Below are 12,823 nucleotides of genomic sequence, written 5' to 3' on the forward strand. Positions count from 1 at the left end.
TATCGGGCAGGGTCTACCCTAGACACTGGTTCCACAACATGCATCAGAGGGCCTGGGACACACTAGGTGTGCCATAAAACCCTGATGGATAAAAATGCATGTATGTGTGGGTGGGTGGGTGGGTGGATGATGGATGGATGGTGAGGATGGTGGTGGATAGTGGGTGTTTGGATGGATGACGGATGGATGACAGATGGGTAGATGTGTAGGTGGAAGAGAAGCTGCACGGCCTAGGCTCTCCCCTCTGGGTCACCTCACCTGGCAGGACACTGGAGGTGCAAAGTCACAGTTGTTAATTCAGGAGGCACTGTTAGCTGAGCACTCCTGTTGGCCAGAGGTACCCCAGACTGGCACAGACTACTGGATTTGTGCGATGGCATTCCAGCAATTTCCATGCCGATTGCCAGGTGAGATTTTTTACTACTCATTCCCTGGCTTGGAAATGTGGAAAATCAGACCACATGGTCCCCGAGCCTGGGGGACTGCAGCCTCCCGCACCACAGAGGGCACCCCGCTCACCCCCAGGTGTCCTGGGCCGTCTGCTCTGGACACCGCCGGAAGACAGAGCCTTGCCTTACTGGCCCGCGTTGCTGGGACAGATTTCTGAGCTCAGCTCCAACAGGGATCAGATTTATGGCCGGGTTTATTTAAAGGAGGAAGCAGCAATAAAGCGCGGCACCCAGGGAGTGAGGAGCGAGAGCCCCGCAGGAGACAGTGAGCAGGTACTGACAGATGGGACTCGTTATTTAAAGTTACCCCACGGACGGAGCGGATGGCGGGCCGGGCCAGACGCCCCTTGGAGGAGATGAAGAGTCCATTTCCTTCCTCTAGATAAACATGCCAGCAGCCAGATCCTTCCGTGATGATAAACGGTTTCCTCCAGCCACCAGTGCAGGGTCACGCCTCTCGCTGGCCGGAACCAGTGGCCCATCCGAAGCCACGGGCAGGACGGCCCCGGGCAGGCGCTCCCACGCCGGGACACAGCGGCTGCGGAAGTAAGGAGCTCCGGGACGGGCTGGGTCCTGGAAGGAAGGGAGCCGGGCCGGGAGGGGGTGGGGACCGCCCCACGCCCCAGGAACACGGGCTGGCATTGGGTGAAGTCTGAGTTCCCCATCTGGTGGGAAGATGGTCTCCCCACATCATACGAGCATCTCTGGCCAGCCCGGGGCTGATGCAGGAGGAAATGGGTCTGGCGGATCCGTGGGGCCTGGAGGAGCAATCCACCCCGACTTCCAAACATGGTCCAAACGAGGTTATTTATAAAAGGCCAGTTGCTGGCTCGTGTACCTGGTGGGGCCGGAGGAGAGGAGGGGGCGGAACCCGTGCTTGTGGCCGCAGGGGTCCATCTGCTGCTTCCAGCCTCCGGAGCATCTGAGATGGGTCTGTGGTTTCCTGCTCCGGAGGCTCACCTGGGGGTGGGCAGACGCCGGCTTGAAGGCCTGGGACTTATGGCAGCCCCCTCCACCCCAGGCCCGAGTCCTACCTGTGTGCCCTCCCCTCCCCGCCGGGAGCTGCCTCCTGACTTCCCTCACCCCCCAGGGCAGCCCGTGCTCTGCAGTGAGGAAGGGGTCGGGGTGTGGGAAGCCACGGGAGGCAGGAGCACAGACACCCGCTACCTTGGGACGACCCCTGGAAGAAGCCAGACTCAGGAGGCCACGGAGCAAGACTAGGGAAATCTGTAGAGACAGAATGCAGACCCATGGTGGCCAGAATTTAGGGCTGGGGGTAGAGAGGGGAAGTTAATGCTTAACGGGGGCAGAGTTTCCTTCTGGGGTGATGAGAACATTTTAGAATTTGGCTCACGGGCGGCGCTTAGCCGTGGAAATGTACCAGGTGCCTGAATTTTCTCCTCAACGCGGTTCCTGTCACGCCACGTGAACTTCACGTCCACCTTTTTAAAAGGGCGTGTGGGGACCAGCAGGGCCTCCGGGAGGGACCTGCACGGGGGCACCTGCTCCTCGGCCTCTGCTGGCGGGAGAGAGGGACTCCCCAGGGCCATCTGTACTGCAGGCCCCACCGCGTCGGGGCGACGGGACGGAATAACCGAACCTCGGGAGTCCTCGGGCCCCTTCCCTCAGCCGGAGCCCACACACACACAGTGGCCGAAAGCTGGTGGCCAGGCCCAGTGCCGTGCACGCCACGCCCCCAGGGTGGTGACCGGCGGCCTTGGTCCTGGGTGAGGTTTCTGACCAGGGTCCGTGTGTTATTCTCCCTGCCAGATGGCCAGCGACCCGGAGGCAGGGGGCTTTCTGGCTCACCCGACTCCCCCCCGCAGCCAGGCTTTCCGGAGTCCAGGCCGTGGCGGCGCCTCGCGAGAGCACCTGCTGAAAATTCAGAACCTCGATGTTCTTGCCCAGCGTTCGGCATCTGGGCTACGAAGACGGGGCCTGGAGGGCTGCATGTTCGCGAGTGCCTCTCCTGAGCTGAACGCACAGCCGGGTTTGAGAACGTTCTGCCTTCTGGCCCCGTGGCCAGGGTTGGAAAGGGACGTGGAGGGGACGAGGCTGTGGCTGTGCAAGCAGCCTGCCACCTTAAGGAGACCTGTTGGAGGATTGCTTTCACGCTCTTCACACCCAGCGGGACCCCCCAACCCTTCCCCGACAGGGAATGACCCTCCTGGAGATCCGGGGTTTCAAAAAAAAATGCTCTTTTAAAAATGTGTCTTTTTTTTTTTTTTTTAAGTATGAAAAGAATGTTTGGAGCCTCCCTACAAAGGAATAATAAGATTAAGGGATTTAGAGGAGACCTCGGGGGGGACAGACACAGAAGTCCGGGAAAGTAAAATCTCTTGCTCACAGAGAGCCAACAGACAGCCAAGGACGTGGGGAGCCCTGTGAGGTCTGAACTTACCCTGGCAGCCTCATTTGGGGATTTCAAAGTCGGCTCTCATGGGATGGTGATGACAGCAAAGACAGGACAGGCCGCCCCGGGCCTGCCGCACCCTCTCCTTGCTGCCCGCCGCAGCGGAAAACAAAGCAGTGAGATGGGCGGTCTGTCCAGCTCTGGCCTCTCTCTTCCTGGATGCACAGCTGATCTGCACACCCGTCTTACTTGCACTTAGTGTGGCCGTGGCCTGAGCATGGAAACGCCCCAGGCCTGGCCCGTCAGCAACTCTGCGGGGGCATCTGGAGGAAGATTCTGAAGCCCCAAGAGGACCACAAGCCGGAGGGAGCCTGGGTCATCGAATGAACTCCTGGAGTAGACTCTGCCCGCAGTTCCTGCTGCCGACCTGCACTGAACTGGAAATAAACCTTTAATGTGTGAAGCCACGAACGTTTGGGTCATGAATGGTAACGGTCCTCTCACGACTCTGAGCTGATGGTCATGGCCACAGTCAGCCAAGTTCTCATCTGGGGAAACAAAGCCCCTCGTTGTCGGGGGCAGGTGCACCTCAATGGTCCAAGGTCACCGTCCAGGACCCAGGGAGGCGAGCCCCAGAGCCCCCAACTCTGACCCCTCGTTGAGGAGAAGTCGAGATTCAGAAACATGGGAGGAGCACCCCAGGTTGCCGGCTGGTAATTCAGGGGAGCGGGGACTTGAACCACCGTCTTGGCCTCCAGAGCCCGTGTTTCGTGACCATTTCGCAATCCTGGGGAACTGGAGGCGCAGCCATGAGCGTCCTGGTTCCGTGCAGCCCTCGGGGGCCAGCCTCCGTCTTCCCCGGCCTGGGGTCTCTTGGGGACGACCCCACTCGCACACAGCTTGGTTGCTCCTGAGTCCGTGGCTGGCCAGTGCGGTGGGGTTTGCTGTCAGACCTGCCCCCCAGGGTCACACCTCTGCCCTGTCCAGATGCACCTCAGGCTCCCCGGCTGCGGTCGGCTTGCTCAAGGGGGGCATGTGTTGGATGGAGAGTCAGGAGCGGGGATCCGGCCCCTGGAGGGACTCTGTTCACCGAGTCCCTGCCTCTCCCGCTGGCCACCACTGGGCCTCCCTCCATGTGGCAGCTGCACCCACCCCATCCCTACCTCACAGCCCTTCTGCCCGGAACTTTCTTCCCAGCTTCCTCCAGACGCCCCCCGCCGGCCTCTGCTCTGTCACTTCCGAGAGGCCTCCCTCCGACATCATTTTGCAACCCTCAGAGCAGTTATGGACAGAAAGAGAAGACCCTGCTGACCTCCCCAGGCCCCCGGCATGTCCGGTCCTCACGTCGAGCAGAAACAAGACAGTCAGCACCCAGACTCCGGAGTCTCCTGCGTCCGGCGGAGGCGGGCAGACCTTCCCTGCACAGGCTCAGGCCCCTGGGAGCCCGTCCTCGCCCCCCAGCACCTGGGGGAGTGTCTCTTCTTCTGGGGGAGTGTCCCCACGGCCTCCCTGTCATCCGCCTCCCCCCAGGCACGCTAGCCCTCCGCTCTCGCCCCAGCCTGCCTCTGTGGGTCCCTTCCGCCCGCAGCGCCCCAGGGCGGCCTCCTTCCCAGCCACCCGGTCCGGACTTCCGTGTGAGCCGCGGAGAGGCTACCCTGGCAGCCTCTCCTTCGGGACCTGTTCCTGCTCTTGGCCACTCTGCCTCCCCCATCACGCCCTGCTGCAGGCCTCCTGATTACGTGTGGACAGGACTCTGAGGGGGTCGGAGTGGATTGAAGGGCGGTGACCCCCAAAGAACCGTCCTCATCCTAAGCCCCGTAACCTGCAGGTAGGGCCTTATGGGGGGGAAGGTCTTTGCAGGTATGACTCAACTAAGAACAGAGAGCTGACTCCTCCTGGATGTTTGGGGGGACAGTGTTAAATCCAAAGACTGTGTCCTTACAAGGGAAAGGAGGGGGGACCGAGGACGGGCCATGTGACCACGGAGGCAGAGGCTGGGGGGACTCCTGGGGCCCCAGAGGCTGGAAGAGGCAGGAAGGACCCCTGGCGGGGCCTCTGGAGAGAGTGCAATCCTGTTGGCAGCTTGAACACACCTTGATCTCAGACCCTGGCCCCCGGGCTGGGAGGGAGGCAGCTCGTGTGGCTGTGAGCCCCCGTCTGTGCCCCTTTGTGGCAGCCACCCCAGGACACGGAGAGGAAGCTGTGCCCACTCTTCCAGAATGTTGGCCCAGCAGCTCCCTCTCTGTGGGGTTGAGTATGGGGCGAGGGCTGAGCCAGCGGCAGCGGTGGGACCCCCACAACAGACCAGACCCGACGGAAGGGAGTCTCCAGGGCAGTGGAGTAAGGTTACCCCGTGGCCGGAAGGGGCGAGAAAGGCACAGGCGCCTGTGTGATGGCGTCAGCTCATGCAGGGGGAGAAGGAGCAGCGTGGAAGGGGAAGAGGGCGCGACCCGTCTGCCGTCTGTCTGGCCTCAGGGAGGAGCGGTCCCCGAGCTGCCTCGAGGTGTGAGCAGAGCTCAGGAGCCGGCACCTCTGGACGCCTGGCAGCTTGCTTCCCAAGAGCCAGCAAGGCGCAGAGTCTCTGACATGCCGGGTGGGGTGGGGTGGGGGCCTTGGGCCTCTTTTACAGTTCGCCTGATTAGGTCAGGCCCACGCTGGCTGACTCCTGGATGAACCCAAAGTCGACAGATTAGGGATTTTAATGATATCCGCGAAGTCCCTCTGCCTTTGACCTTCCCGCTCCGCACTCACAGCCGTGATGTCACATCCCGTCTGCCACTTCTGTGGGCTGCAAGTAGGCCCCGGGACTCGCCCAGGCTCAAAGGATCAGCAGAATGTGACTCAGTGGGGCCCCATCTCTCCCTGTCACCCGAGAGGGTGTCCGCCACATAAACATTGCTTTTTTTTTTTTTTTTTTTTTTTTTTTTTTGGCAAAGCTCATTAAAAAAACAAAAACAAAAACAAAAAAAACCTGTAACCTTGGGAATGCCATGCTCGGGGCCCCTCCGGGACCCTGGAAGCACCTGGCTAGAGCGGGACTCTGAAATCCAACTCATGTTAGCCTCACGGGATATCTGCGCTTGAGGATGTCAGGGAGGGGACACCCGACAGGCCGAGGTCAAAGCCAGGAGTTGGGAAACAAAGCCCTTTCTCAGTGAGAACCCAGGAAGCCGGTTCCGGGGCCCGTCTCCCTGCCGGCTCCCAGGGCAGCTGCTGCCCTGAGCTGTTCATTCTAGGACCCAGCACTTGGAAAGAGTCCAGGGCATGACTCCTCTGTGTGTGTGAGAACTCCTGGGGCACCCGGCTCCTGGGGGGCCCTCGCCTCTCCGAATCGTGCTGGTTTCTGGGTCTGGCTGACCGTACACTGTGAGCCCCTCGCCCAGATGCCCAGCAGCTGCCTCAAGACGGACCCCAGCTACATGCAGGTGGGTCAGGATGACAGAGTAGACAGAGGCATGGCAGGGAGATGGGGCTGGCCCAGAAGCATGTGGGAAGGGCCCTGGGGCAGAGGGGTCCCCGGGTTAGGAACCGTGCCCCCTGGTTCGGAGAAAGGCTGAGTCGTGCATGGGGCGTCTTGTTTGCATTGGGCTCCGCTTCTGCGTGTTCGTTTACACTGGCAAACCCTGAAAGGGGACGTCTGTGCCTGCTTGTGCGGGGCCGCACCTGACCTGCACGCCTCGGGGCGGGCGGAGGGGAGGCAGGCAGGACACGGGGTTTCTCGGCTCAGCCCTGCACCTGCTGCGGACCCCAGCTGGCCCCTCAGTTTCCTTACTGGCACAGGGCAGGGGTGAGGCATCGGTGTGGAGACCCAGAGCCCTCAGTGGGAGCCGTTTGGCAAGGGACGGGAGGCATCCGAGGCAGAGCTCTGAGGAACATGGCCTCATCCGTGCAGGGTCCTGGGCAGCTGGCGGACCCCTCCGGCCTCCCCCTCAGCCATCTCTGCTGAGCCGATTAAAGGCCACGTGACTAGGATGATGGCTGGGGCCGTTACTCTCCAGAACGTTCTATTTCCTAAAAGAGACGGCGTACAGGATGGCCGAAAAACTAAGCCAACAGCGCAAAACCCACTCGTTGGATTCTCCCTTCTTCTAGCATCTGGGGGAAGGGGGGTTCCTGGCCATCCCCCCTCCGAAGGTCAGCAGCCTGGGTCCCGGCCCCTTGTCCGGGACTCTGCAGCGCCGGCTGGACCCGCTGGCTGCATCCAGCACCGGTGACCGTTGTCCCCAGCCTCTGCATGCAGGGCCAGGAGCGAGGCCAGCTGGGGGCGTGTCCTGCCGAGCTGCATACCCTTGTCCTTCTCGGTGCCTTTAGAACCGTCTCTAGAACCGTCTCTTTCTCTGCTCGTGGAGACCTGACCGTGGCTGGAGCTGACCTGACCGCGGCTGGAGCTGACCTGACCGCAGCTGGAGCTGACCTGACCGCGGCTGGAGGTGACCTGACCGCGGCTGGAGGTGACCTGACCGCGGCTGGAGGTGACCTGACCGCGGCTGGAGCTGACCTGACCGCGGCTGGAGCTGACCTGACCGCGGCTGGAGGTGACCTGACCGCGGCTGGAGGTGACCTGACCGCGGCTGGAGCTGACCAGACCGCGTCTGGAGCTGACCTGACCGCGGCTGGAGGTGACCTGACCGCGGCTGGAACTGACCTGACCGCGGCTGGAGCTGACCTGACCGCGGCTGGAGCTGACCTGACGGCGGCTGGAGGTGACCTGACCGCGGCTGGAGGTGACCTGACCGCGGCTGGAGCTGATGCTGAGGGACTGAACAACCAGCTCAACTGTCTTCGGTTTTGAGCCTTTCCTGAGTCCTGTGACCCTCGCAGGAGTGCGGAGCAGTAAACGGTGACGTGTGAGCTGCACGGTCTGACCCCAAGTCCTGGACCCACGCCCAGGGCACACTCCCTCGCAGACCCCCCCACAACTCCTTTCTTGCCCCTTCTGGTCCGTCCTCATGCGGCAGCCGGGAAACCCTCAGGGCTTGTTTGGGTCAAGAGCCAGATGCAAAGACAAGGTTGGCCTCGAAGAGATCATCAAAGGGCACGGCCGGAGCGGGGCAGAGAGCCTTCGGGCTGCCGTGCGCGGCTGAACCTACGGAAGGGGAGAGGGGGCGCCGACTGGCAGGAAGGGTCACGGGCAACTCCAAGAACAGTGCAGCCAACAGGACTCCGCAGGGAAAAGGGCAGGTAAGGCGCACACAGGGGAAAAAGGGAACACACAGGCGCACACCTACAGATAAGAAACTCCAGACAGAGAACTATCAGCAGAGACAACGAGCGGAAGCCCCGCGGACGATTCGATCGCCTCCACGCAGGCAAGAATGCAAACTGGGATGAGACAAATTCCAAGAAAACGTAAATTATGGATCGTGACCCCAGAAGACACAGAAAAAAGAAAATGACCCAATTACCAATAATAATGACAATAATGAGGTTCCTAAATAGATAGTTCTATTCCATTCCCAAATAGCACCACACCATGTGACTTCACAAGGAATTTGAACACGATTTTAGGGAACAAGTCATTTCAGTGCCATTTTATTTTATTTTATTTTAAAGATTTCATTTCTTTATTTGACAGACAGAGATCACAAGCAGGCAGAGAGGCAGGCACGGAGAGCGGGGGAAGCAGGCTCCCTGCTGAGCAGAGAGTCCGATGCAGGACTCAATCCCAGGACCCCAGGACCATGACCTGAGCTGAAGGCAGCGGCTTTAACCCACTGAGCCCCCGAGGCGCCCCCTCCAATGTCATCTTAACGGTTCCAGGGTATGGAAAAAGTAGAAATTTTCAATTTAGAAAAAGGTGGTGTGACACTGACATTGAATTTTATAAAGATAGAGCAAAATTTCAAAAACCAAAGACCAATCTGTCTTAAGAATATTAGTGCAAAAATCCTGAAATCGTTAGCAAACACTATGAATCTTTACGAATGTCGGTACAGAGATGCTCCAAGAAACATTGGCAAGACAAGTCCAGCAACGTATAAAAAGATTGTATGCAATGACCACATGACATGTGTCCCAGGAATGCCAGGCTGGTCTGACCTAGGATCATCAATCAGTGTAACGTCGCATATTGATAGAACGGAAGATAAACACTGCAAGTGGGACTGGGTAGGTGTAGAAACAGCATTTAACAAAATGTAATGCTCTTTCATGATGAGACCATTCAACAAACTAGGAACAGAAGGGAACTCCCTCCATCTTGTTACGGCAACTATGAGAAATTCAAATCTAACATTGACTTGATAAAAGACAGGATGGTTTACCCTTGGGATCAGGAACAAGACAAAGCTATCTGCTCTCTGCGCTTTGATTCAACATTTTACTGGCGGTTCTGGCCAGAGCAATTAGGCAAAGAAAAGGAGTATCATGCATCCCGGTTGTAAGAGAAGAAGTGACTCTCTCTATTCATCGGTGTTATGTTCTCATATACAGAAAACAGACGGGAATCCACACACACAAAAACAAAACAAAACTATTTGAACCCATAATCTAGTTCATCCGTGTGGCAAGAAACAAGAACAATATACAAAAAAAAAAAAAAATCAATTGTGTTCCTACATACCAGAAATGAAACTCTATACATCACATTAGGAAAACAGCCCCATTATAACAGCAAGAGGAAGAAATATTTAGGAAGAAATTTAACAGAAGGAGTGTAAGACTTATTGTAAACTGAATGCTGCCAAACATTGTGGGAATGTAAGAAATTAAAAAACTTAAATAACTGGTGGAACATTCTCTGTTCATGAATTGGATGATTTAACATTATTAAGATGGAGATATTCCCCTAAATACCCACAGATTCAACGCAATCCCTATCAAAATCCAAGCTGCTTTTTGGTTTTTTGGTTTTGTTGGTTCTTTTTGTTTTTCTGCAGGAATTAACAAACTGATCCTACAATTCGTACAGAATAGCCCAAGAATCTTCAAAAGGAAAACATGGACGACTCTCAACTTCCTGATTTCCAACTTGCTGCAAAGCCACTGTAATAAGATAATGTGGCCCCGGCATGAGAAAGACCTGGGGATCGATGGAACAGAACAGAGGGTCCGGAGTAAACCCTCACTGTTACAGCCGCCTGGTTTTTGACAAGTGCACCAAAGATCACTCAATGGGGAAAGAATCATCTTTTCAATAAACGATGCTGGGACAACTGGATATCCAGATGCAAAATAATTCAGTTGGATCCCTTCCTCACATCATACAGAAAAACCCACTACACATGGATCATAGCCCTAGATGTCAGAGCCAACATTATCAGACTCTGGGTGGTTCAGTCGGTGAAGCCGACCCTGGTCTCACCTCAGGGTCGTGAGTTCAAGCTGGTGTTGGGCTCTACACTGGGAGTGGAGACTACTAAAAAAAATAAAATAAAATAAAATAAAATAAAAATGATAAAATAAAATTATGAAATGCCTAAAAGAAAATATAGGACTGGATGCTTGTGATCTTGGGTTAGGCAACACTTCTTGGATACAACAGCAAAAGTAAGAAAAGAAAAAAAATTAGGTAAACCAGACTTCATCAAAACAAAAATTATTTGTGTTGCAAACATTGCCATCAAGGAAATGGACACACAACAGGGAATGGGAGAAAGAGATTTCTGAAACAGGTACGTGATAAGGAAGTTGTTTCCAGAATATATAAAGAACGCTTACAACTCAACAATCACAGACAAAACTCCAGTTTAGAAATGGGCAAAGATGTACCCGTGGTTGTAAGTGGATGAAAAGACCTTGATATCATGGGTCGTTTGAGAAACGCTAATCAAAATGCCAGGGAAAAACAATACACACGCTCGAGAGTTGCTCAGATTAGAAAAAACAGACAGAAACCAGCGTAGGTGAGAACCGAGAGAAGCTGGAAACCCTCATCTGTTGCTGGTGAGGGAGGCAAAAGGGAGCAGCTGCCTTGGAAAATGCTTTGGCGGTTCCTCCAAATGCCAAACGTAGAGTCACCGTATGACCCAGCGCTTCCGACACCCAGGAGAAACGAGACACGTCTATGGGAGATTTCTGCGGGCAAGTTCCCGACAGCGCTGTTTATAACGGCCCCAAACCAGGAAGGAGCCAAGCGTCCATCAGCAGGTAGAACAGGGTATCATCCAGCCATTCGAAGGGAGGGAGGCTAGATCTGTGCTACCGTGCGGATCAAATTTAGTATAATCACGCTGAGTGAGGGGAGCCGGTGGCGAGGCCACAGATCGTCTGATTCCATTTGATCCAGAATTTCTATGAAGTCACAAATCTGCGGAGCTAGAGAGTAGATCAGCAGGTGTCTGAGGCTGGGGAGTACGGTAGGAACAAGGAATGACTACTAATTGGGGCCAAGTTTCCCTTTGGGCTGATGAAAATACTCTAAAATTCGATGGTGGTTACTTTGTACAATGTTGTGAATATACCCATATATTATCATGTGTATGTATCTCATATATATTTAATATATTAAAGGGTGAATGTTGTGGTATTTTAATTTACTCTTTAAGAAGCCAGGAAAGAAAAGGAGAGGAGAAAGAAAACAGGGAATATCTGAAAAAAAAAAAAAATCATTGGAGGAGGCAAGGCCTTCTTTTATATGGAAAAAAATCCATGAGAGAGAGTCAGCTGACTCTACAGTTGACTCTTTTCATGGCAAGTGCGACAACGTCAAAAGAAAATAACTAAAAGATGTGTCATTCATTATGCTAGACGAAAAGCTAGTTTCCTTAAGGAATAAACAGCATTTATAAATCAATAAAAATGTGTCCTAGTCGATCTAGGATAGGTTTCTCATTAATGAAACAACCCCCAATCTACTGAGCCTTGAAACTACACTAGTTCCTTTGTAGCGGATACTGCACATCCCTGTGGGGTCTGTGGACATCCTGGATATGTCAGAGTTGCTCGGGGACCATCTCAAATGTGGCCGGTCTGCCGTGTCAGGCAGAAAAGGCCTCGAGCTGGTCATCAGATGCCCATCCCGGCTCATCACAGCATGGGACCCGGTAGCAGCCACGTGACTGCCGCATTCCCAGACGGGACACACAGCACGACGACGGTCCGGCACGCAGCACTAATAAGAACCGACGGGAGGCCACCTGTCCGACGGGCACACTGGCAAACCGTGGGCTTCGTGGAGGAGGAACCGAAATCAGTCCTTCACACGTGGAAATGTTCACCGCGAACGAAAGCGGAGAATGGCAGAAGAAATCCACGTGTCTTCGCCTGTCAAAAATTCAAACGGTGGACCACGCAGCACCGGGGACTTTTCGGACACACTCACCATGGCCGCTCAGACGATCCGTCCGCCTCCACAGGGCCCATCGGCCGGGAAGTGGCCACGTGACCTGGAGACTCTGCTTCCAGAAACTTACATTTTTTCTTTTTTCCCTCTTGCGTTATCCCCAGATCTCTCTGAAACGGTAATAACAGGAAAGGAGCAATCACGACAACACTGCAATTGTCATCATGATTAAAAGGTCGTGGAACTCCATTTTTCTTCCAACAAATACCGAGCGCCTCCTATGTCCTATCCCGAAAGTTCTCGGCATCCTTCACTCGTGATTCTTTTTTCCCCCAGGCGCCGGGCCCCCTGCCCCCACCCCCTCCGCCCCCGTTTCCCAGCAAGGGAGCAGCTGCGGGAGGCAAAGCGGGGGCCAGGGCCGTGCCCTCTCTGCGGACACGTGGTTCCGCGGAGAAGATGGGGATTCGCCCAGCCCGGCGACCTCCCAATGCCCAGGGGTGCGCTGGACGTTTAGAGTTCACGTTCCTGAAAAGTCAGCCCATCTGTTTTTAGGCCCCTCTGCCCCGGGATTGGCTTTTGGAAATTCTGAACAACCATCCTACCAGCTTCAAAATAGCCAAGTTCTCTCAAATGCCATAAAACTCAATGTAAACAACTTTGCAACTCCAGCCGCGTGTGTCTGGCTTACCCAAGAGGTTGCTAGGATATTATCTCTGCCGGGAAGTTGATCCGCCAAGTTTGAAGACCAACAGAGGAGCTTTGCAGCAAAGTGGACGTATTTGCAAAGAACGAGCGTCC

At 55.4% G+C, this 12,823-nt stretch overlaps 1 protein-coding gene across 2 annotated transcripts; it reads left to right on the top strand.

The window, feature by feature from the left end:
- The first annotated feature begins 483 nt into the window (after positions 1–483).
- Positions 484–5,684, top strand: LOC106006541 (extensin-like). Of its 2 annotated transcripts, XM_013059864.2 has the most exons (3): positions 484–722; positions 832–995; positions 2,220–5,684. In XM_013059864.2, the coding sequence occupies exon 3, from the start codon at positions 3,395–3,397 to the stop codon at positions 4,535–4,537; it is 1,143 nt and encodes a 380-aa protein (XP_012915318.2). In that variant the 5' UTR covers positions 484–722; positions 832–995; positions 2,220–3,394; the 3' UTR covers positions 4,538–5,684. The 2 variants fall into 2 exon arrangements, with proteins under 2 accessions (XP_012915318.2, XP_012915319.2); XM_013059865.2 differs by having other exon boundaries at positions 484–995.
- Positions 5,685–12,823: the final 7,139 nt, after the last annotated feature.

The sequence above is a fragment of the Mustela putorius genome, unplaced genomic scaffold (genome assembly GCF_011764305.1).
Source record: "Mustela putorius furo isolate JIRA1106 unplaced genomic scaffold, ASM1176430v1.1 tig00000127_pilon_pilon_pilon, whole genome shotgun sequence".
Lineage (NCBI taxonomy): Eukaryota > Metazoa > Chordata > Mammalia > Carnivora > Mustelidae > Mustela > Mustela putorius.